The following is a 23,080-nucleotide window of genomic DNA, read 5'->3' as shown; positions in this document are numbered from 1 at the left end:
ATCGCGGGAGGCAATCTTGTCAAGTCCGCCGTAAGGCCTTCGAGCAGGCCTGGGCGTCGCAGGCTCGAGAGGCGATTGGCTTGGGCAGCTGGCTGCGTCCGCTCACTTCCGGCGCACGAGAGCCCGCTCCGTCGACTCTGAAGGCCTCAGGGAGATTTCACAGAACCTGACAACACAAGCTAGAGGAAATATGATTGGACATAAACTCCAGCACACCATAAGAGAGTGGAAGCAGTGCAACCAAGCAGATACGATATACAAGAAAGAAAGACTTTTAAATGTACTTTTCTGAGTATGCTCAGGCCAGCAGAGAAGGCCTTGCTGGCCCTGGCAGCCCATCACTGCTAAGAGGGAGTCTCAAACAACACAGTTTAATTTTTGACAAAGGTTTTACCTATTAAGCTCTCAAAGTTGGAATCAATTACGGTACAGAACTGTTGAAATCTTAATGGTTTCTCTTGTTTACTGACTTTAATACACTCGTATGCCACTGGGGGCGTTATTTAGAGAGACAGGAAACTGAATAGTCCTCAAAGGAATTATTTTGCAAATTATTTTCCGCCCAAATCCTTTGATGAAACACAACATTTCTTCTGCTAACCCGAGTTGAGTGGGATCGACTGCAGTCATTAACAGTTATTTGGCCACCGGGATCATTTGACAAGTATGTAATTGCCTAGTAAAGACCTGAAACAATAACTAGGCCTACAGGGTTTAAAAAGTTTGTTTCGCTTCACTTTTCCATTAACGGAGAAATGATCTTGGTCGGCAGGTGATTGGTCCAGATTAAACCCCGCCTCCCGCTCCGTTGTGAAGGAACGAGCGAGAACCAACGGACCAATGAATCCATTCTGTCCACAAACGCAGACAGCGGATTGGAGGGAACGGAAGGCGTTGCTGACCGAGAGCTCAAAAGATTTGCCGGCGGTGACTTCTGAGCATCTTCTGGCTTCATGGTGGCTTCATGGTGGCTTCATGGTGGCTTCAAGGTGGCTTCATGGTGGCTTCAAGGTGGCTTCATGGTGGCTTCAAGGTGGCTTCATGGTGGCTTCATGGTGGCTTCAAGGTGGCTTCATGGTGGCTTCAAGGTGGCTTCAAGGTGGCTTCAAGGTGGCTTCATGGTGGCTTCAAGGTGGCACTCGGCACTTCAACCTCACAGCGAGAAGGTCCCAGCTTCTGCGTGTTCTCCAGCTTCCTCCCAGGGTGCAGACGGGACACAAGTGTCCAGACGGGTGCCGGGCCAACGGGCCAATGGGAGGACAGAATGTGGCGGCGCGTCTGAAAGAACCTGCGGGGAAATGAAGTCCGAAACGGTCAAACGTCGCCTCGGGTGAAGGTTGGTTCCGCCGACGCGACGTTCTCAAACAACCACCAAGGCCAGAGGATGTTTGCAACATTTTGCACTTTAATATTTTCTCCAAAACAGACAACTATTTTTTTTGTCCACATTTGTCTTTATACACTAATATGAAATAAAACACCTTTGATAGCATAAAGAAAAAAAGATATGTAAAAAAGTAGTAAAAGTCTTTTTTTTGGGGGGGGGGGGGGTCTCGATGCAAGAAGCTGCTTCTGTTAACTTCAAACTGGTTTACGCTGAAATAGGTTTATGAATCACTAGCAGACAACGGAAACAGGAGTGAGTCCAGCAAACGAGCCTAATAGTTACATCTAGAGCCGGTCAGTTACCGGCAGCTTGGAGAGGGAAGGAAGGAAGGAAGGGAGGAAGGAAGGAAGGAAGGAAGGAAAGAAGGGAGGGAGGAAGGAAGGAAGGAAGGAAGGAAGGAAGGAGGGGAGGGAGGAAGGAAGGAAGGGAGGAAGGAAGGACGGGAGGAAGGAAGGAGGGGAGGAAGGAAGGAAGGACGGGAGGAAGGAAGGAGGGGAGGAAGGAAGGAAGGATGGAAGGAAGGGAGAGAGGAAGGAGGGAAGGAAGGAAGGAAGGAAGGATGGAAAGGAGGGAAGGATGGAAGGAAGGAAGGAAGGAAAGAAGGGAGGGAGGGAGGAAAATCAAGTCCATCTTTTGTTAGTATATTTTAACCGAGCAACGGTTTGTGAATTGATAGGAGTTAAAAAAAGTGACATCATACAAACACGCCGTCATTATCTCACAACCTGCACGTACACCGGGTGCAAAAAAAAAAAATTTTTTTTAATTTTTAATTTTATTTGCTGCTGTTGTTGTGGTGAAGAACAAATCAAAACATGACTTTCCTAAAGGTTGCAGAGTCTTTTTTGTTTTTTTCACGGGGGGGGGGGGGGGGGGGGGGGGGGGGGGGGGCTCTGCTGGAAGACAAGCGCCTCGACAAGATACCGCAGATGACGCCCGAGGTCTCGAGGGGTCGACAGGCGATCGGCGCTACTCTAATGACTCACACAGACACTCCCCAGAGAAATGAGATTTCTCATGACATTTATTCAAATAAACAATACAGTTTATAATTTTGCTAGGATAAAATAATAAGGTTGAACACATAAGAAGCATTTGGGAGAGAAATTCCCCAGAGATCTGAAACCTGGGCTAGGGGTGCGCTATGACCATGGCTGACACTTTGGTGTCATCTTCCGGCTTGCATCGGCGCCCGCGGGTTCACGACCCCTGACCCCACCGGGTTCACGACCCCTGACCCCGCCGCCTCCTCTCCTGGTCCCGCCCCTCCCCCGCTGGTCAACCCTGTGACGACCGCCGCGTCACAGAGACGCGAAAAAACTGCGTTAGCAAAGCAGAGAGCGCCCGGCATTATCGCCGCCGCCGCACAAGATAATGCAGAACCTGCAGAGGTGTGGGTGTGGGCGTGGGCGTGGGTGTGGGAGCGGGTGTGGGCGTGGGCGCGCGCTCACATTTCTATGTCAAATCCTCATCCCGTGCGTGGAGGGGGGAAAGAAAAATACAGGTTTTGAATGCAAAAGCATAACAGCGTTATAAAACAGTCCTACAACCTCGACAGGTTTTGCCTCTAAGCACCTCGTCTGTCAAAGAATCCTTCAAGTCCACCTGTCGCTTCCGTTTAAAGCAATGCTCGGTCCTGCGCCCCCCCTTCGCCCCCCCGCCCCCCAACAACAACCCGGCCCTGTTTGACAGCGGCCCGGCCCGATGGCGGCAGCGGCCGTCGGTACATTCTGCGACCCTCGTCCCGTCCCCCTGGAAGGTGCGCCCGGCTGTGGGAGGGCTGCCTCCAGCCACGTCGGGTCAAGAGAGGGGGAAGGAAACAAAACAAACAAAAAAAAATTAGAGTGAATGTCACTCAGTTTGGCTCTTGCAATTAATTGGTTACGTTTTTAAATGTTTTAAACGTCTAAAAACAACAGAGAGGACACGGCAAAAATATTAGAATCAAAAGGGACGCGGGGCCGACGCCTTCTACCTTTTTTATTTTTGTTCTCTCCACACGCCAAAGAGAAACTAAGCATTTTGGTGCGCGGCGAGCGAGTCCCGAACCCATCGCTCGGCACGGAGGAGAATCCCGTCCTTCCCTGCTCTGGGGTTCCGGTAGGCTAACGGAGGGTGGGGGTGCTGAGCGCGGGCGCGGGCGGGGGTGCTTTTATTGCCAAAACATCTCCCCGAACTCCCGGCACGCCGGCAGCAGTGCAGACTCGACCTACGTGGCGAAAAGTAAAACTCTCTCTTTTTTTTTTTTTCTTTCTCTCGAATATTTTGCAAAGAATAAATATTTCAAAAATGATGCAAACGCGTGCCACTCCTGCTTCAACTCCCATGCAAATGGACTATTTACAAAAATTGAAAAATACAGACTCGTCGTTTTCGTCTTCTTTTTTTTTAAATCCTTTTTTTCTTCTTTCGCCCCCCCCCACCTGAAATGTCTTTGCAAACCGCCCCCCCCCGCCCCACCTCTTTTGCAAATCGACCTACCCGACATTCGACCGCCAGGACGAGGATCTAATTGCGTGACTGCAGACATGGCGAGGACGATTTAAAGCTGTGTTGTTTTTCCGCGCTAACGGAGGAGGAAAAAAAAAGTAATCAAATCCGAAAAACAGAAGATTCACAAGCAAGAAACAGGAAAATAAGATCGCTCGCAGGAGGTGGGGGGGGGGGGGTTACAATACAGGCCAAGAGGTTGTATTCTGTTTAAGATGGAATTTTCTGCTTTCTCAAGACTCCACTCTGTTGCTAACAATACTGTAGTACACTCTTCTTTTTCGTTTTATTACTCTACCTTTTTATTTAAATATAATTTACTTAGATTTTGTTAAACAAATCCAGGAAAAAAAAAATGATGCAAAAGTGGTTGGTTTGCCAAAAGAGAGGCGGCAGAAGGCCCGTGCTGCCCTGTTAAATTGCATCAGCGCTCTATTTTGTCAAGATACTCAAGAGTCCGTTGCATCGGGACGTGTCCTCAATCCTCTATGTACTCCCACAAGTCCTTCTCATAGCCTTCATGCACGTGCTGTAGCAGAACTCTCCGCCTGCTCTCACAGTATCTGCGGACGACAAGGTTTGGTCAAGATCTCAAAACCATTCCAACGCGACCGCGCGCTCGGTCGGGATCGGTTTCTGTTTGTTCTGGGGGGGAGCTGACCTGTACTTATCTTGTACTTTCTGCTTGATGTCCTGCAAAGAATCCTGGGAGATGTCCCGCTCTAGGTAGCCTGACAGCACCTCGGTGGCATTTTCCAGGTCCGCCTGGTTGTTCTGAGGGGGGAAACATGGGCTCAGTCCACATCTGAGGGTTAAAGCGGGGCTTCGAGCTCCGGCTGGCCCACTGCTCGCCGTCTGGGAGGAAGTCACCGCCTGTGTGACCGCAGTCGGTTCTCAGCCCCGGCGAGCATTTCAGAAAGCGTTTGCGCGGCCCTCCGCTAAACGTGGCCGACGGCGGCTGAGACTAATTGCAAAGTGTTTACAGCGCTGAGGATCTACAAATACTCAAATTCATGACAAGTGTTTAAAATGCTGAGGATCTACAAATACTCAAATTCATGACAAGTGTTTAAAATGCTGCGGGTCTACAAATGCTCAAATTCAACGGGTCGCGCGTCCCGTCCTCGCCAGGCGGCCGAGGGTCAACTGAGAGAAGCGTTCGCTTTCACAAGATTTATAGGTCGGGGACGTCTTTGCCCGCCCGAGACCGAGCCGTCCGATTTGTCATCCGCGACACCACAGCGATCAGGAATATCAAGAATATACGGAAAAAACGCAAGCGTGATCCGCCCTCCGCGGAACGCGGGCGACGTGAACGTACCTCAAAAATAATTGACTGGTTGTTCTTCTTGAGGTAGAAGGCAAAGACGTATGTGAACATGAGCGTGGAGCGGCACTGGCACAGCACGTCCACGGCCTTCTTCAGGAACTGCACCTCGATCCAGGACATGTTGTGCTGCTGCATCTCCTCCATCTTCTGCTTGACCTGAGCGTACAGCTTGTGCTCGAAGCGCAGGCTCTGCATGTGGTTCATGTAGCGGTTGCAGTAGAACAGGTACCTCTGCAGGGCCGCCCTGGAGCGCTGCACACAACAGAGCCCACGTTTTCAGCGCCTGTATTAGCATCTTATTCAGGTCAGTCTGCGGGAGCGGCGGTCAGCCCGGCCCGCCAGGCCTGGGCTTTTCTCCCGCTCCTATTATGATAATAATAATTCATCAACTGAGGCGGCGCCTGCATCTCACGAGCGGGTGAAGGAAAGGAAACGCAGCCACGGAGAAGGAGTTTCCGCCACGCCTACGGAACAGCTGCGTCCCAGAGGCGCGCGGGTGTACGTGCACACGTTTCAAGGCCTTTCTGTTGGTGTCGCTCAGACGCACCGTGTCCAAAAGAAACCTTCTTGAAACGTGCGGGAGGAAAATAGTGGAAACAGCGGCGGCGGCACAGAGGGCGCCAAACAAATGTACGCGGGCGTGCGGCGTTCCAAAGTGTCCGAGGCTCGTCAGGCGGGCGTTTGACTTCGAAAGGCGCCGAAAAGCGAAAGAAAGTCCCGTTTTCAGACGAAACAGGAGTGGTTTTATGGAATAAACTCGACTGCATCCAAAAGCGGCCGCCTCCGGGGCTTTGCTGGCGTCTCCATGCCGCCGTGCCGTTTCCAACCGACATGAGAGACTCTCTACTTCATCGTGACCATGACTCAGAGGGACGCTTGGAAACGGCAGATATAAAAATACACGGTGAACCACACTGCTATGAATGAAGGCTACCGCACAAAATATGAAGTATGTTGTCTTCATGTAATCCAGGTCAGAGAACAGCTCCTAACACAGGACATAATCCAGGCCACTGACACAGAAAAACTGTCTTCTTCTTCTTTGGTCTTTTCCCTTCAGGGTCTCCACAGTGAATCCACCTTCTCCATCTCACCCTGTTCTCTGGATCCTCCTCTCTCACACCAACTACCTTCATCTCCTCTCTCACCACCTCCATCCATCTTCTCTCTGGTCTTCCTCTAGACCTCCAACTCCAGCATCCATCTTCCAATATCTTCCCTCTCCCTCCTCTGTCCATGACCCAACCATCTCTGACCTTCTCTCCAAAACATCTACCATGTGTCGTCCCTCTGATGGACTCCTTCCAGATCCTCTCCATCCTGGTCGCTCCCAAAGAGAACCTCATCATCTTCATCTCTGCCACCTCCAGCTCTGCCTCCTGTCTTCAGGTCGTTGTCAGTGTTTGTAGATCATCTCACCAGCGTCTCCTCCAGCTTTCCTTTCCTTCTGGCTGATGTTCTTCTATCTCTTCATACCCCTGACACCTTTCTCCACCCATTCCAACCTCCTTGAACTTGCTTCTTCTCCACACTCTCCTACGCTCCTGACTGTGACCCCGAGAACCTGAGATCCTCCAGCTTCTTGCTCTCCTCCCCGCAGCCTCAGCGTTCCCCCAGAGTTCCTCTCAAAGTGTGAGGTTTTCTAACTGTTGAGCATCAGTGTCAGGGTCGTTTCTTACCTCTTGAGCGTCTCTAGCCGCCTTGGCGTCGTCTTCATTGTAGCGATTACAGTTGTACCTGCAATGTTACAAGCAGAGGACGTGTCAATCTAGCGCCCGTCTGGGGGAAAGTACCGTGAAAACACAAACGCAGCAGCTGCTCTTTGTCGGGCGCCAACTCGGAAATGAAGCGGAGGGAGCGTGAAGAGGCCGCACTCCGGTATGTACGTTTCCGGATAGGAATTCATGTCTGAGTGACGAGCGGGGCGACGAAAGACGGCGGGTTCCAGGAAAGGGACAGAAAAACCAGACCGAGCTGCAAAAGCATTACATCCGTGTTAAAGACAGAAAAGTCCATTTAAAGGCGGGAACGTGAGCTTTGCCTTCATGTACAGAATCGTACTTCTACTGCAGTGTATGATGGGATGGGAGACATGCAGAACCCACTTGGCCATAAATACAGACGGATTCTTCTACCAGAAACATAGGCATAGGAACACATAAAAATAAAAAAAGAAAAGAAAAATGGAAAAGCCAAAATAGAAAAACTAAATCTATATGTATTTACCCAAAGGGGGGGGATGAGGTAAGATACCCCTTTTCTATTGATGAAAACATAAACGGGTCTTTAAAATACCAGCCGGCAATGTCTGATTCCAACGACTCCCTGATATTACTCTGACTACTTGCATGTTTCCGTGACACTTGGTGGAAGAACGGTATTTTCAACTGGAAAGAAAATGGAAAGGTGTCGCTGCTTCCCAGGATGCATTGGGGACAAGTCACAGCGGGCCTTCAAAGTTCCTTTCATATGAACCAAAGCAGAGCAGAATCACAAATGCAGCCTTAAAATAAAATCTGAAATTATAATCCTCAGGGGGAGAAAGGGGTTCTATCACCAGGATTGTTGTTAATAGTGTGTGTTTATCGTCAGCGGCTCAGTAACTCTCTCAGACATCAGCGGGAGACGGCTCGCTTCGGGCTCGACCGCCTCCACTGTCTTTTACTAAAACCTGCCGTCGGAGGCGCCGGCTCTTACCAGGCAGAACCATGGGGCTCCCACGGACCCAGGCAGACCCAGCAGAACTCGGTTTTGCAGTTCTGGTTCCGACAAACCATGTGATTGCAGCCTCCATCTTTTTCGATGGTCACGTGGCATTTCGGACACTCCTGCCGGGGGAAAAGAAGGATGAGTCGTTCTCCTTCGATTCAACTGCAGATGATCCCAGTTTATTTACTCGAGCCACACATTTCTATCTCTAAGCAGGATGCTGCTTCTCTGCTGCTGCCACATTTACCGACCGCCCACAGTTGAAGCCATGCCCGGGGCTCGTCACCCTCCAAAAAGAATCAAAAAGTCAGGTGTGGTCGCATTCCAGCGTGTGTGTGTGTGTGTGTGTGTGTGTGTGTGTGTGTGTGTGTGTGTGTGTGTGTGTGTGTGTGTGTGTGTGTGTGTGTGTGTGTGTGTGTGCCCGCCCATGACTGCAAACTCCACACAGCAAAACCTAAGGCAGCCAGACTGCAGAGCTTTGCTGCTGCACAAGGAACGCCGTAGAGGTAGTTCCATGGCCATCGGTGAAAGATTGCAGCGAAGGACTTGAGGTGGTACGGGGGGTTGGTACGGAGGGGTTGGGGGGATTGGGGTGCTGTTTGCACGGGTTTGATCAACTTCAGGCTCTTTGTTATGAGTGAGGAAGATTCTCTGGCTGGCACTTTGCAGCCAAGAGACTATCAGGAGGAAACCATTCAAAATGCACCAGCTTGTAATTGAAGCACGACTCGGGTCTTCATGTGTGGCGTCCGGCCTGGTTCCACATCCGAGGGGCAGGAGGGCGCCGATCACAGCTCCGGGACGAGTGTTACCGCTCTCCTTTGCCGCGAGTGCCGGCAGGTGTCTGCGGACTACAGCACGCAGGGAGGGGCGGGGCGGGGCGGGGAGGGCGGAGGCGGGCCAGCGTTATGTCCCCGTCCGGGGCCAAAGAGGGGCCGGCTCACTTTTTCATAGAAAAAACGACGGCCGTGATGGATGCGTGACGGGGTCATTTCCACCGGTCTGGGCGCCGTTGGCTGAAAGGGACCTCGCAGCCCGGATGATGGAGCGAGCGTGTCTTTCTGAAGACGGCGGTGGGCAGAAATGGGTCGACCGGCCTTTTATAGCTCTGGAGAATCTGAAGACACCCACCCGCTCGCCAAAAATAGACTGCATCCTATATGCTAGTGCCACATACGTGTCTGGTTTTAAGATGCATTATCAGATGTGGGTGCAGCGTCTCAAGTGGCAGTGCTGCTCCCACATTCCCACATCACGTCTGCTTACATCTTCAACAAATCCCTATATGGCTGTCGTATTGCAAACACAAAACACCTCTCATCACAATCACCGAATCCTCATTTTCTCGTCCGTAGTGAAAACCGGCTCTCCGTCGACTCCGTACCTTTGTGTTCGCCGCAATCCAGTTGGAAGTTTCGCTGTCGTCGTCGCACTTTTTGATCCATTTTCTCAGCCACTTAAAAAGAAAAGGAAAAGGAGCGCATGAAACAATCGGCTTCGTGCAAGAAAAGGAAAACGGATGATATTTCTATAACTTTGGGGTCAAAAAGACCCAAACAAGCCCCCGGTTTTGTTTACCTTACACTTGACGGGATCGTGCCAGTTCTCTCCGCAGTTGAAGCTGAGAGTAGAACACAGAACAGGTCAGTCTCGCGCCTCCTCGGCAGACTACAGTTAGATCGCGCTGGTCGGGAAGCCCTCACCAGAACAGACGGCCGCACTTGCACCTCACGGGCTTGGCATCTGGGTACTGGACTTTGACGACGTGATGGCAGTCCGGTGCGGGGCACCACTTTAACAGTCGATTGCACTTTGAAAGGACAAACGGGGGGAGGGACACAAAAGGCGCGTCATCCTTCGGGCCGAGCCGCCGACGAAAAAGGCCCCTCCGTGCACAACGTTTGGGAGAAGAAGGCTTACCTCTACAAAACTATTCGTAATTAAATGCTGGTACTTCAACTTGACTTTTGAATCTGTTATGAGTCGCCTGTAGGAGGACACAAATTATTTATAAGGCTTCCCTTCATAACATACATGTCTGACACAACAGTGTAACTTGAAAGCAGTGATTAATTGAGACTGTTTTGTATCCCGGCTTATTCCCATAAAAGCTGAAAGAGGAAATTCCGCGGCCGACCCGCGGGGCGTGAACATGACGTCACTGCGATCGGCCCCAAAGGCCCGTCGGGAAAAACAAGCGAGCGTGTTCAAGGTCAACTCGGATGAAGAGAATAGACGCGTGCGGAAAAATTATTTAGCATCCGGTTTTCACCGAATACTAAATGGAAAACCGCAATCACGGGGGTTTGCGACGGGCTGAGGCGGGTGCGTCGGTTCTATCGGGAAAAGGACGCCATATTTCTCGTCAACCGATGAGCCTCTCTTAAGTCGCAACTATCAGCAGGGAGCAGACGCCTGCATTTCCGCCCGATAACGGTTGTTTTTTTTTTCCTTCGGATTCTGCTGGATGTTAATGATAGTCGGGGCGGGGCTAGAGAACGCCATGGAACCTCACGTTGGGCTCAGGAGAATGATATCTACGACAGACTGATCGCTGCAGCCAAAAGCTGCAAGACCCCACCGCCAATCCACTTCAAACACAAATCCGCATCTCGGCCACACCGAAGTGTCCGGGAACGCCCGGCAGCTCACGCGTTCACTTTCTTCTGTGTTGTTGTGGGGATATTGGCCGGTCCTGGAACAAAATCCCTCCCTAATGAGGCTGCAGGCCGTAATTGGCTCTGCAGGGCAAAGCCACCGGGACTCTGCCCCGGGGGAGGCGGGGGGCCGGGCAGATCCATCGCACCAAATGAAACTCAGACAGGCAGTTCCGTCGGGGTCGCAGTTGTTCCTACGCGTGGTGGCCGCACGCGGAATTAGGGGACATCGCGTTCCGAGGGGTGTGTCATTAATGGCCATCGGAAACCAAACCACGCAGGAGGCACTGATTTGATTTGGTGAAATAAATACAAAATATTGGCCCGGCGGTGTCTCCAATTTGACTGCGCTGCAACCCAAACTGATCAATGACAACGCTATCAGGTGGCTTGTTAGTCGGCGATATCACTATGTAGGTTAAGATGATTACTGTCGGCTTAAGAGCTGACCCGGGAGATTAATGTCCCCGCGTTTGAGCATGTATGGAGGTATGCATCTTAAAAATCCATGTAAAACACTGCAAAAATGCGGCCCGGCTAGAAACCCAATGTGGGGCAAAGTTCAGTTTGGAACGGCAAAAATGTAGGTAAGAAAAGTAATGATTTTCATTCTTCTGTTCACCGGATGTACACAAAAAAAAAAACATTTCGAGAAAACTAACGTATTCAAGTACATATTCGCTAGATTCCGCGGATGGTCAAACTACTTCACGTTTGCTCTTTGCCACGTTTAAACTTGAAGTCCGACAGAAGACCAACAGCTTTGACATTTGCCAACAGTACTAGAAGTAAATAGTGACGCCGGTCGGTGTTTATATCAGCGCGTTCACATAAACGAGAACACAGTTCAGTCTCGTCTTCCCCGTCACGGCGCCCTGTCCTCTTTGGGCGTTTGCTTACCAAAGGCTACAAAAAGACATCCAAAATAAAAAAGGCATACTCACATGACTGTGTTGTCATCAACCAAAATGTCACAACTATGCGCGGGACAAGAAATCGTCTGTGAAGGCAACGCGGAGAGGAAGAGTTATTAGTTAGCGCCAACACTGGTCAGTATGTCCTTGCCTTGTTAGGAGAGAAGGCCACGCGTACCTGTCCCATTCCTTCTTCTATGATTTTGGTAGTCAGGTAATCTCCCCAGCACTGCATGCAGAACTTGTGTCCACACTCCAGGCCGGTGAAATACTGCAAGGGAGAGGCGTCTACTTTGACTTCGGGTAAGATGGAGAGGACACGGCATGAGAGGACATTCTCAAGAATCAAATATTCGTATCGTGACAAATCTCAGGACGCCGCCTTCTATTTTGATTTTGAAAATAAATAAATAAATCGAATCCAAAAATCAATCATAATGATTGAAAGGCTTGCCAGCCTGGCCTCGTACGTTGCGCTACATCCTTCAACAGGATGGAGAGCCATTGGTGATTTCGTCGTGACGGTTTGGTGATTCCTTTTAAATCAGCCGCGGATGCACCATCAACACGGGAAGCCTTGTGAATTGAAATTATATCACGCAACCCCAAATCCAATCTATCTCACTCAGCCCTGTTCTAACCCCACCGGCTGATCGGGAGCCGTCTAATTACAGGCAGACTAATATTCTTCATCACTGTGGTGACCAGGGTTATTCATTTAGATCACTTTAAGCCTGTCAAACAAAATGTGCGTCTGACAAATCTGCATTCAACTTTCATTTGGGGTTGCGGAATGGATGGTGTGAACGGCGTTCAGCCAGAGAAGCCTGGGGAGCCCCGGCTAGGTCAGGCGTCGCGGGTGGTTTTATTAGAGTAATGAAATGAGGTTTCATTGGAAGTTAGCGGGAAAGAGTGGCCATTAAATTCAAATGTTTAATTATTATGGACCCCTGGCTTATCTTAATATATTCACCATGCCGGTGACGTGCGATTTCCTGAATATAACAACGCTCCGCGGGCCGGGGATTCTCAGCCCCTGCCCGGCACCGAGGCGCCCTGGATGATCATTGACTAAAGTGGCGTTTCTCATGCGCCGCACATCTGGAATTATCAGGGCTCTCAGCCCGCCGGGACGTGTGAGTGAAGGTACGTATCAGGGCGAGTCTGATAAGGTGTGTTTAACCAACCGGCTCACTAGAGCAAAGTCTGCGGCGGCACACGTCGGGCCGCGGCGGGGGCTTTCTCCGGGGGATTCTGGGATTGCAGGGATTCTTCATGCTTATCAGGCGACCGGAGTGATAATTAAAATAGTCACCGATGAGGAAACATGATTTGTGCTGACATCGGTCCGTTGCCGTACCTGCCTAGAGATACCTGCCGACGGGCCCGACCTCTATTGTTGAGGAAATCCGCAAAATTTAATTAAATCTGGTATTATTATACGATAAGTGCTTGCATCAACAGGGAATGTTGCTGAGCTTTGCGATCACTTTGTGTGTTAAATAGAACACCGTGTTTCAAATACTTATACAGTCCAGGGGGAGAGGAGGGAGCTCATTTTGAAGCATTTGATTAGCATGTGTTCTAAGTTTGGGTATTTGTTTGGTACTCCTATGTACATTCTAGCCAACACATTCAAGTCTCGCGCCACTCACACACTCCCATCACTTCTTCTGAGCCGTTTTCCTCTCAATTAAAGCAGATAACCTTTAAATCTCAAACGCTTCCAGTTTTGGACGCTCATTAGACAAAATCAAACGAAACGCGGCAAGTGATTAAATTAGCCGATTATATAGTTTGAGCAACGATGGACACAAGCAGTGTTTTTTCTAGACTGAGCGCAGGCGTGCGCACACACACAGACAGACAGACAGACAGACAGACAGACAGACTCTGGTGCAGGCACCAGGCCGCGGTAGCAAGAAGTGTGCCACAGTGAATCGGTGCATTCTCAGGTCCCAAACTGGAGTTCAAAGGACAAGTTTGTTCCTGAAACATCTTCGGTGCACAGAGCAGGCCAGGCGTTGCTCTGAACCTTCGCTGGGCTCAACAGCAGCCTAACGGCGGTGTGACAAAGATGGTAATGAAGGAAAGGGAGGGACCGCGCAGCTCGAGAACGAATTAACGCGCAGTTTGAATAAGCGACAAAACGCTCTGCGTTTCTCTCCGAAGCGCCATTCACTCGATCTCAAGAGCTGGCGGAAGAATTAATCCTTCTGAAAACTCGGAAGCGGCATCTCTGGAGTAATCCCTGGTGTGCCGCGAGTGCTGTGGTGGCTTAACTTTGTTTGGCGTTATTTTACACTCGACCTCCTTCTGCATCCACAGAGTGCGTCCGGACGCCGCGGCGTGCGAACTTGGCCCGACAGTGAGACGCGTGGAAACTTGTTATGTTAGTGAATGTAACACGTTGACGGGCAACGAACAAAAGCTGTGCAGTTTTCTTGTTCAGCTCGGAGCCGGGGTGAAACGTTGCCCGGTTCTCCTTCCAGTCCTGTGGCCCAGGCTACTGACAGAACATTCTGGGGTCTCCTTTTCCAACGAGGCGGTGCGATAATGTCAACGTTAATGCTCGCGCTGCGGTCGGACGGCCCGGCGGTATACATCCCCTCAGCGTCGGTAAGGTCCCTATCCTTAAACCGCGACTTAGAAGACCCGAACCGGCTCTCGACTTGTTCGCCTTTGCGACCACGTCGCTGCATTCACTCACGGAGTTTGGGAAATTCAGATAGCAGATCTGACACGGCATATCCTGCGCCGACGATCTTGTGTTGATTGGTGGACGGATCCGGGGTTTCTTGCTGGGGTTTATGACGTGACACTCTGAGAAAAGCTTGTCCAGGTTGCCATCAAAATACCTGCGGGAGGTGAGACCAAACCAGTTAAGAGCTCTGGAGGTCTCGCGGACGACACGTGCGGCGGCGACAGCCAGGGGTGGACTTCGGCGCCGCTTACCTTTCCATTAGTTTCTCTTTGTCCCAGTTGAAGTGACTCAGAAGAATGCGCGTTATTGTTGCAGGATTCTAGAAAAATCACAAAGACTTGATCAGACATGAGATAGTTTTATCCAACAAGTAACAATTTCTATGGCATTTCAACACAACCTGCAACAATATAAACAGCGGCGACAAAATTCTCATCATCTTTAACGTTACTTCACTTTCAGTGTTTTGAAAATCAAGAGACAGGCGGGCAGCGACTTCTTTGGACTTCCTCATGGAGGTGAGGTGAGGTGAGCTCACCCTAACCCTAACCCTAACACCCATGGGGGTCATTTGGGCTTCCACATAACATTAGATGGAAAATGCAGCAGTGAAGCCGCCTGTTAAGTGTTCATCGAAACAGTCAGAGGAGAGGGAACAGATCAGATTTTTTGCAAAAAGAAAATCTTGTTAGCCTTCATGCCCAGTGGATGAGGAAGGGGGGGATTATTCCAATTATGGAAGGAGTGAAGGCTCAAATTAAAATGCAGATTTTCTGATTTGAATTGAACACAAGAAAGCTTTTCCCGGAGAAAAAAAAAATCTTTTCCCTTTGCTGACCAGTAATCTTGAAAAAGAGATGGAAAGGGCAGCTGGAATAATACAACATTAATAGATATGAATCGTCTAAAATTCGTAGAAAAAAAAGGGGGGGGGGGGGTGCAGTTTCGTGAGAAAACGTGGGAGCATCCACTCACTCCAGTGGGAGGACGTTCTTTTTGGGCTGTGTACATTCAGAATGAAATGATTTGCCCATTTATCATCACCTAACCCCTTAATAGTAAATCTCTATTTTGCGTCTGAACTCAACCGGCAACCAAACCACATCTGACCGCCACCGGGCTAATAACTGACACTTAAGTCCCAGCCAGTCCTACTCGCCATTGTGCGGCACAGCTGCTACTAGAGTCTTCGCCGTGTGACAGGCGGCGTAGAGTATAGAGGACGCGGTGTGCTAAATCTTCATTTTAGAAACTGGACGGCCACGGCCGAACGGCGGCCCCGGACCCGGGCCTGAACGGGCAGACCGAAGTGCCGCGGCAGCAAAAATCACCTCATTTCTTGAGCAGAGTCAGGAAAAACCAGCATGAAATAAAGCATCCGTGTTAAAAGTGGCCACGGAGGAGCCTGCGGGAAGCACACGACCGGTCCGCTCGTGCCGAAAATAGTCTGACGTCAACGACGTTTGGTATTGTAACTTCTCTTTTCAGCTACGTGACATTTCGCTGGACTTCAGACTGCCGATCCGATCGGATCCGCCGGCTGTAAAAGCAGTGACGCACCCCCCGCATGTTAAACAATCAGAAACACTCCTTTCGCGAACATAATGAAAAGGAGGTCAGCGACTAACAAACGTCCCGCGCCCTGACGACAAAACGCAAGTCTGCGGAGGCTCGTCTGCCGATGCGCAGCTGAACACTTGACCAGGCGCACTAATGACATAATTTGATCACTCGGCGTCACTGAGTTCATGGCGAGGGGCCGGTGATCTAAAAGATGGAGGCAGCTGTGAGCGCAAGCGTGTCGGCGCCCCCTTGGCCTCGTGCTCCGGCCGCCCTCGAGCACCTGTGCGAGCGAACGCGCCGCCTCGGAGAAAAATACCAATCAAAATAACACTGCGTCTTTTATGGAAATAATTCTTTCGACAGCTCCCGGTGAAAATAGACTCCCGCGGCTGCTTGAAACGCACACGCCCGTCGCTAACATCCTTTTTAGAATCCAGGTCAGAAATCTGTCAGAGATGAACAACTTTAATCCTTGCGCTACAGTTACAGGCTCACATGTGGTCTCTCCCAAACTACTTGGGACACGTGACGCGGGTCAACATAGGAGAATTATAATAGTTTGCAGGTTTTAAGCTAAAGCGGCATTAGAATAAGCATTTTGAATCTGAACTTTAAATGAGAGCGGCGGGGGAAACGGTGCCTTCGTATATGGAATTGTTCCACTATTTAAGAACAGCTCGAGGGATAATTCTCAGGGGCGATAAGATAAGGGACTTGTCTCCATGTACCTGGTTGTGCACACAGTAATGATTTCACTCCGGTCTGATGTAATTACAGATGGGAATCACGGGGCCACTGGGAACACACGACACGCTCTGACAAAATAAAAAAAAATAAAAAAGAAACATTCGGGATACAGTGTTTGATCGCACCTGTGGGTTCAAGGATCACGGCACAGGGCGCCAAAAAAAACAAAAACAAAAAAAAAACTGCGGTTTTCATTATTCATTAAACTCGGGTATTTTCCAGGTTACTGTATTAGTTCCCGCCTTGTCGGAAATGCCAGAAAGTGTTGGGATTGTTGTTTCCCAAATAACCAACTCACAAGCCCAAAATATCCAAAGTAAGAAGCAAAAAAAGCTGGAATATATTCGCAGTTGATTCATTGGGATTGGAGCAATGTTTCTGTCCAACAATGACATACAATTCATCCTCTCCCAAAAGTGTTGAAGAAGGCTGATGACTAATCTAATTACTGCAGCACTAGATACATGGCCAGTGTTATCAGATAAGATGGCCACATTATTGCTATGTCAATGCTACGTCATGTAGACTTTTTCATCTGCAACAGTAAAAACTCAAAAAATCGACATGACTTACGAAGTACAAACTCATTGGTATTTAAAAGTGGGCACAAAAGAGAAAACGGCGATGACGGTTTCAAGCGAGACAAGTTTGGGGGCGGGGGGGGGCACGACACCAGTGTTCTGAGATAAAGGTGCACTTTGCTAAGATCAACATTACCCCTGTGATAAGACGCTACCATCGTGACAGCTAAAATGTTTACTTTTGGTTGACAATGTTTTGGAGAGGTATAATACAAATGAGGTGAAAATAGCCAATCTTATCCACGGGCAAGGGGAAAAAAAGTCAACGGGATATTTTAAGTCGAAGACAGTTGAAATGTAACCCAAAAATTTGTTGACAAAATATTTCATTTCAGTTCGTCAACCTAATCACGGACCACGTTCACTGACCTATACTTAACGTGAATAAAGCCAAAACATCGGAATAGCCACGATATTTATGACGACGACGATCAAGTGACACTTAAAATCAACAGTTAGGAGGGCATGAACCGAGTGTCTAATGCATCATATTTCTCTCGTGTCACACACTCATGGCGTGCAGGAACGACGGCGCCGATTGGCTACTGAGCGTCACTCGTGGCTCGTTCTGTCGCCAGGAGATACGACGCAATCCATTCTGCTTTTTGAGCCTGTACTGCGTTGCATAAATTATTTATAGTATTGAAATTGGCGACCTGTCAAAATGCAGATAAATAGGACTAGGGTTTCATCATTCATGTGTCGGGTGTCTCCCGTGAGTTAACCCCGCCTGGAGGTCCATCCTAGAGGCGCCCTTTTGCGGGGTTCGTTGTCCTTCCCATGTGACATCACGGCGTTTCCCCTTTGTAACACTATTTCACCCCGGGAGGGCCTCCCCGCCTTCCCCGTGTGACGTCATAGCAAACCACGACATATGACAGTGCAACGCCGGTTTCACCCAGAGTCTGCTTGCTCTTTGTGACGTCGCCGTGCTCTCCTGCCCAATGTGACGTCGCTGAACACGGGGACGCACTCCTACCCTGGAACACTAGATGCGACAAACTGTCACGATGGATATCTGGGCATGGATATTTTGGCCCTCCTTCGCTGATTAAACTCAACCGCCTCACCTCGGACAACTTACGGGCCCGCGCCTAATGTGACTCCCCCAATTGAGACGCAGGTTAACGCTGACTTAATAAGAATGGATCCACCCTTGAACGTGCCAAGCACCTCCTTGGTAAACTCAAGCGGAAGGATCATAGAAGTTGTGCTCGTCATGCTTCTGCGTTGCCTGCCGAGACGCCACGGACAGCATAAATCCATGACTAGCGGCATGACATATTTATAAACGGCGTACGTCACATGTACATATTCTTCATCTAAAGTTACCGGCGAGGTATTAAACGTGCCCCGCGCCAAATAAACCAATGGGTAACATTAAGTATTCCGTCAGTTTCTGACGCTCCCCGGAAATGAACGGCGGTTGAGTTGTAAATAAAAGCGAATCCCAAATACGTTGCACTCCATGGATGTGCAGACTGTGCTGACTGCAACCTGGGCCTGATGGTGGTGGGACCTCCTCCAAGTCATGGCCTTTTGAAGGCTTCCTCATGACACAAGTTACTCATACAAATACACCCGCGGTAGTTGAAGTATAAATGCCGTGGTACACGAAGCAAGCCGACACGGCGCTTCCTAATAAGGAGGATTTCTAAATCTACAAAAGCACACTTTATATGATTTTAATGAGTCATTCTTGATATGTGGATGTGCTGTAGCGTCACACGTTTGAAGCTAGCTGGTATGACGTTCAACCGCTGCGATGACATCTTCAACTAAGGGCTATACTTTTAAGTCCGGAGCCTGAAAAGATTATGTAGAAAAATAATTTCTTCCCTTTTATTCTAAACATACATGCTAGAAAAAAAGATGGAGAGTTATTTGCTGCACGACCACCACAGAATTTGGCCGTGGCGAGTTACCGCGTTGTAAAACACTGTATTTCGAGCACGTAATAATACGTGATAGGTCTGCGAAAAGTACTTGTTCCCAAGTATAGCGGGCGGACGTGAGAGGAAATGGAGGCCCAAATTAAGCCGAATGGTACCACTTAGTTTGCCTTGAACACCCCGACCGAAGTGGAGCTCAAACGTGACATTAAACACAACTCGAGTTAAGGTCGAAATAAGGAGCGTGAACGTAACTTAGCCTTGGTGTGGAAAAGGTTACCAAGCGACCGGATTGCCGAGGCGTTCGGTTCGGCGACAAAATCACGTTAACGCTAGTGTTACTTCGCCGACACGACACCGTTTGCGTCGAAGGATTAAGACAGGCCGGGCGAAGGGAGGACGATTTACTGAAATGGAGGAATAACAGTTGCTTCATTGTGCCGGTGCCGTTAGATCGACCCCGGTTCAGTTAGTAGACGAGCTAACTGCAAGCTAACGTTAGCTTAGCAAACGCTGCTGCCAACTTCTCAATAGGGATTAGACTACTTCCTGGAACCAACCCAGCATGGAAATTGTCACTTCGGCATTAAAATGTAACGCTGCTCAAATCTGCATCCGTCGCGCCGCTCGCGTTCAAAAAGCCAAATTAGGATTAAACAAATCCATTTTTGTGTTTATCTTGGCCCGCTGGTGGAGCGTTCAACTTCCAGCAAGTAAACTACTCCTACAGTGCTAACGGCTAGGCTAACGTCCATGGCCTGTTTACGCTCAGCCTCCAGCCTTCAGTCTTCGGCGCTCAGCCCGGACGCCGGTCTTTCCTGACACTGACACACCAAAATACTTACCTGGATGACCTCGTTGACCTCCCTGATACACTCCACCATATGCTGGAGGATCTGCTCGGCAGTCAAAACCTCGAAGCGGTAGTCCTCCTCCTCTTCCTCGCCATGGCCGTGGCCACCTCCACCAGTCTCGCCGCACTCATCTCGCTCCCCACCGGCCACCACGGGATCGACCAACTCCACCTCCCCGAGCTCCAGGGTGTCGTCCTCGGGTTCCTCCTCGGCGCTGTCCTCGCTACATTCCTCCTCCTCGTCGTCGTATTCATAATTATATCCCTCGTCTGAGTCCATTCCTGGGGCGGCTATCAACGTGTGACAATCGCACCTACGGGTCTGCGGAGGTGCGGAACGGTGATTGCGGAACAATACGGGGACCCAAATTATCCGAGGCTGCTTTCAGCTGCAGCGAAAATAACAACAAAACGTCGGCACTGCTAAGCCAACAAAGAGACACGGCGTCACCCTCTGACGCCCTGTGACGTCACGCCCACCACTTCCGGATAGCTCCGAGGCGCTCCGCGCATGCGCAGCCTCCGCCGCCAGGGCCATCCGTACATCGCGTTGTCCGTCTACTTTTTATTAATATGGGGGGGTTTGTTGTTTTTGTTTTTTTGGAAAAAAAAAACAACTACATTTACACCCGCATGCAATCGGAGTGACTCTACCCCCATCCTCGCCCCCCTTGTCTTTGTTTCTTCACAGTCCTTGTGATGGCGCAAGGAAGCCGCGCTGGCACCCGGTCCCCGCCATGTGGAGGGTGTGGAGGGCGTGGAGGGTGCGGAGGGCGGCCGCGGGGACTCACAACCCGTCTCACCTGTTTTACGCTCGTCGCTGAAGAACAAGAAAATAGAGAGTTCATGCACACTTGACCTGCACTCAATCTGCCCTTTCACACCCGTTAACTGCTGCCACATTTCAATTTGCACTTTTCCTTGCAACTTGCACACCCGCTGCATTTGGTTGCAATCATAGACTTAACTTTTTAGTGTGTATTTTAGTTAAAATAGTAATAATTCCTCCTCTATCGATGCCCGTGGGGAAATAGGGTCTCTGCGATGAAGCCATGGTGGATGAACATGCCAGGGGAGCGTCCAGGGCTTCAGTGTGTTGCTCAACAACACTTGGACACACTAGGAGGAGCTGGGAATCCAACCGGGAACGTTGGCTTCCAAAGACGATCGCTCGACCTCCCGCGCCACGCCGCCCCCGATTTTGGTTCCTTTTTTGTTTGGCTTCCTGTTGGGTTACGCTGCAGACAGCAAATAAGAATGTCGTTGCACAGGGAAGCACGTTTCCAGCGTGTACATGCGATAAACACTGCCAGCAGCTGTAAATCCTCATCCATAACAATTACCTCGTTGTCCAAGAGTTTTAAGTTGTGAATAACAACCGCTATTTCATCCAATCTTCAGTGTTCCGTGCGTGTTACACCCCCCCACCCACACACACACACTCACACACCTAAATGAAATACATCATCTAGTCAGATCTGTTGTAGTTTATCACAGTAATAACCAGTGGTAGTGATGTATCACTGCAGCGCCATAATGCAATTTCATTTTTTCATGATCTAAAGCGCCGATGCTGTAGTCTGGGCCGCGGGGGATCTGCTGGGGCTCATCCCAGCTGCCCCTGGACGAGAGGCCGGGTTTACCCCAGACGCTTACATAAAAAGACACAAGCATTCACTCATTCACGCGTCTGCAGTGAACCCGCTGCATGTTTTTGGAGGAAACCCATGCGGACACAGGGAGAACTTGCAAACTCTGCTCAGAGAGAATGATGCAACTGTCATTCATTCATTCATTCATCGACCGCTTCTCCTGCCCCCGGGTGTCAGGGGTGTCGGGGCCTGCTCACAGCTGTCATTTGGCTACGTTTTGGTTTTCGGACTGTGGGAGGGGATCAGGGAACCCACAGGAAAGCCATGCAGATGGAAAACGTGCAAACTCCACACAGAAAGGACAATTTTTTTCTTCAAAATGACCTTACTGACTCATTCATATCGATACAAAGTGCTACTATTTATTTCAGATTTTACTTGAAAAGAAACCACGCACCTCCCGCTTGTGTGCGTATCAGCAGCGAGCCCCACACACACCCACATGCGCTTGTTGATTAATGTGCAGTTGTAGATGTTAGCATTGATCTGTAGCCTACGTTACGACCACCTACGAGCTCTAGGAATGAAGACGAGGACGGGCGGGTTTCATTTCTCGCCGATTGCTCTCATTCGTGACGTTTGTACTTGACGACCGCGGGAAACATCGCGCTGCGTCCCGACGGAAATGGGAGGATGAGCCGAATTTGCCCACCGGAGGTCTATTTGCGTGGCATTAATCAGCTCAAGGCTCGACCGTGGACGTATCACGTATGGATCAGCAGCAGAACCTGCGTCGGCTGACCTGGATGTAACACGAGCTCAGGCTTTAGGGGTGCGTTAGGGAACTGGGCCGCCCCAGCATTAGCACACCGTGCTGCTCTCGAGCAAAAGAACGTCCGATTGTCTGAGTGCGTGCGAAGTGATGTCATCATGTCTTCATAGATGGCATTACATGCGGAGCTTTGTTCACGGATGAGCTAAAGCAATTACAAGCATTGTGAAAACCCCGAACGTATCACAGCCAGGGGAAGAGAAAGTCACTGGATTCTGGGTTCCTGTGAAAGGAAAGAGCGAGCAGATGAGGGCTCGTCCAAGTCGTAGCATGGACACTCACCGGGGTAGAACTTCAAGATGGCGGCGGTGCAGCGGCCAACTGCTGTTAAAAGACAAGACCAAAACAAAAAACCTGTCCTCGATGAGGGCGAGACGGCAAGAAGATCCTCGAGGGACGCCGGGCCCTGAGACGGCCCTGCGGTGCCAGGAAAAGAAAAGCCGTCGGCCCGCTGGAGGGGAATCTGATGAAACACCTTCTGAACCTGACAAACTCAGCTGGATGTAACCTTTTTGGGAAGTGGGTGTCCAGAGGCGTAAGACCAGCGCCAGGAGAACCTACAAAGAATGAAATCCAACTGCCGGGAGATGGTTTCTGGATTTTCCAGTCTGCTCCGCCGCTGTCGTCGCCAGGGGAGAGAGCCATTCATCTTCGCCTGTCAAATGAGTTTATAAAATTGATAAAAATATCCAGATACCAACTTGTGGATTTTTAACAATAAGCTGTGGGTGCGTGCGGGGGGGCTGGTTGGCCCTCATTTCAACGCAGGAAGAAAAAGATGTCAGCGCTACGCAGGGGAAGGATAGGACTGGGAGCCAGAAACACCTGG

At 50.0% G+C, this 23,080-nt stretch overlaps 1 protein-coding gene across 1 annotated transcript; it reads right to left on the bottom strand.

Annotated features, from left to right (window-relative positions):
* Positions 1–1,385: 1,385 nt before the first annotated feature.
* arih1 (ariadne ubiquitin-conjugating enzyme E2 binding protein homolog 1 (Drosophila)) lies at positions 1,386–20,295 on the bottom strand. Its single transcript, XM_086162951.1, has 14 exons — positions 19,820–20,295; positions 14,443–14,510; positions 14,198–14,345; positions 11,666–11,758; positions 11,518–11,573; positions 9,837–9,903; positions 9,620–9,726; positions 9,495–9,537; positions 9,301–9,372; positions 7,905–8,035; positions 6,887–6,944; positions 5,199–5,459; positions 4,539–4,651; positions 1,386–4,440 (listed from the first exon to the last, which is right to left on the bottom strand). Exons 1-14 carry the CDS (start codon positions 20,105–20,107, stop codon positions 4,356–4,358), a joined length of 1,590 nt encoding a protein of 529 aa, XP_086019077.1. The 5' UTR covers positions 20,108–20,295; the 3' UTR covers positions 1,386–4,355.
* Positions 20,296–23,080: the final 2,785 nt, after the last annotated feature.

Source organism: Fistularia commersonii, chromosome 17, assembly GCF_037954325.1.
Source record: "Fistularia commersonii isolate RoL2024-O1a breed Wild chromosome 17, RoL_Fcom_v1.0, whole genome shotgun sequence".
Taxonomy (NCBI): Eukaryota; Metazoa; Chordata; class Actinopteri; order Syngnathiformes; family Fistulariidae; genus Fistularia; species Fistularia commersonii.
This window is presented reverse-complemented; position numbering and strand designations above follow the sequence as displayed.

Bases quoted from the DNA above. Each gene is read 5' to 3' on its own strand.
- arih1 (XM_086162951.1), bottom strand. From the start codon at position 20,107: ATGGACTCAGACGAGGGATATAATTATGAATACGACGACGAGGAGGAG. The intron at 14,346-14,442 runs GTAAGCGGCGCC...CACCTCCCGCAG, and splicing joins AAAGAGAAACTAATGGAAAG to GTATTTTGATGGCAACCTGG. The intron at 6,945-7,904 runs GTAAGAGCCGGC...GTAACATTGCAG, and splicing joins GAGCCCCATGGTTCTGCCTG to GTACAACTGTAATCGCTACA.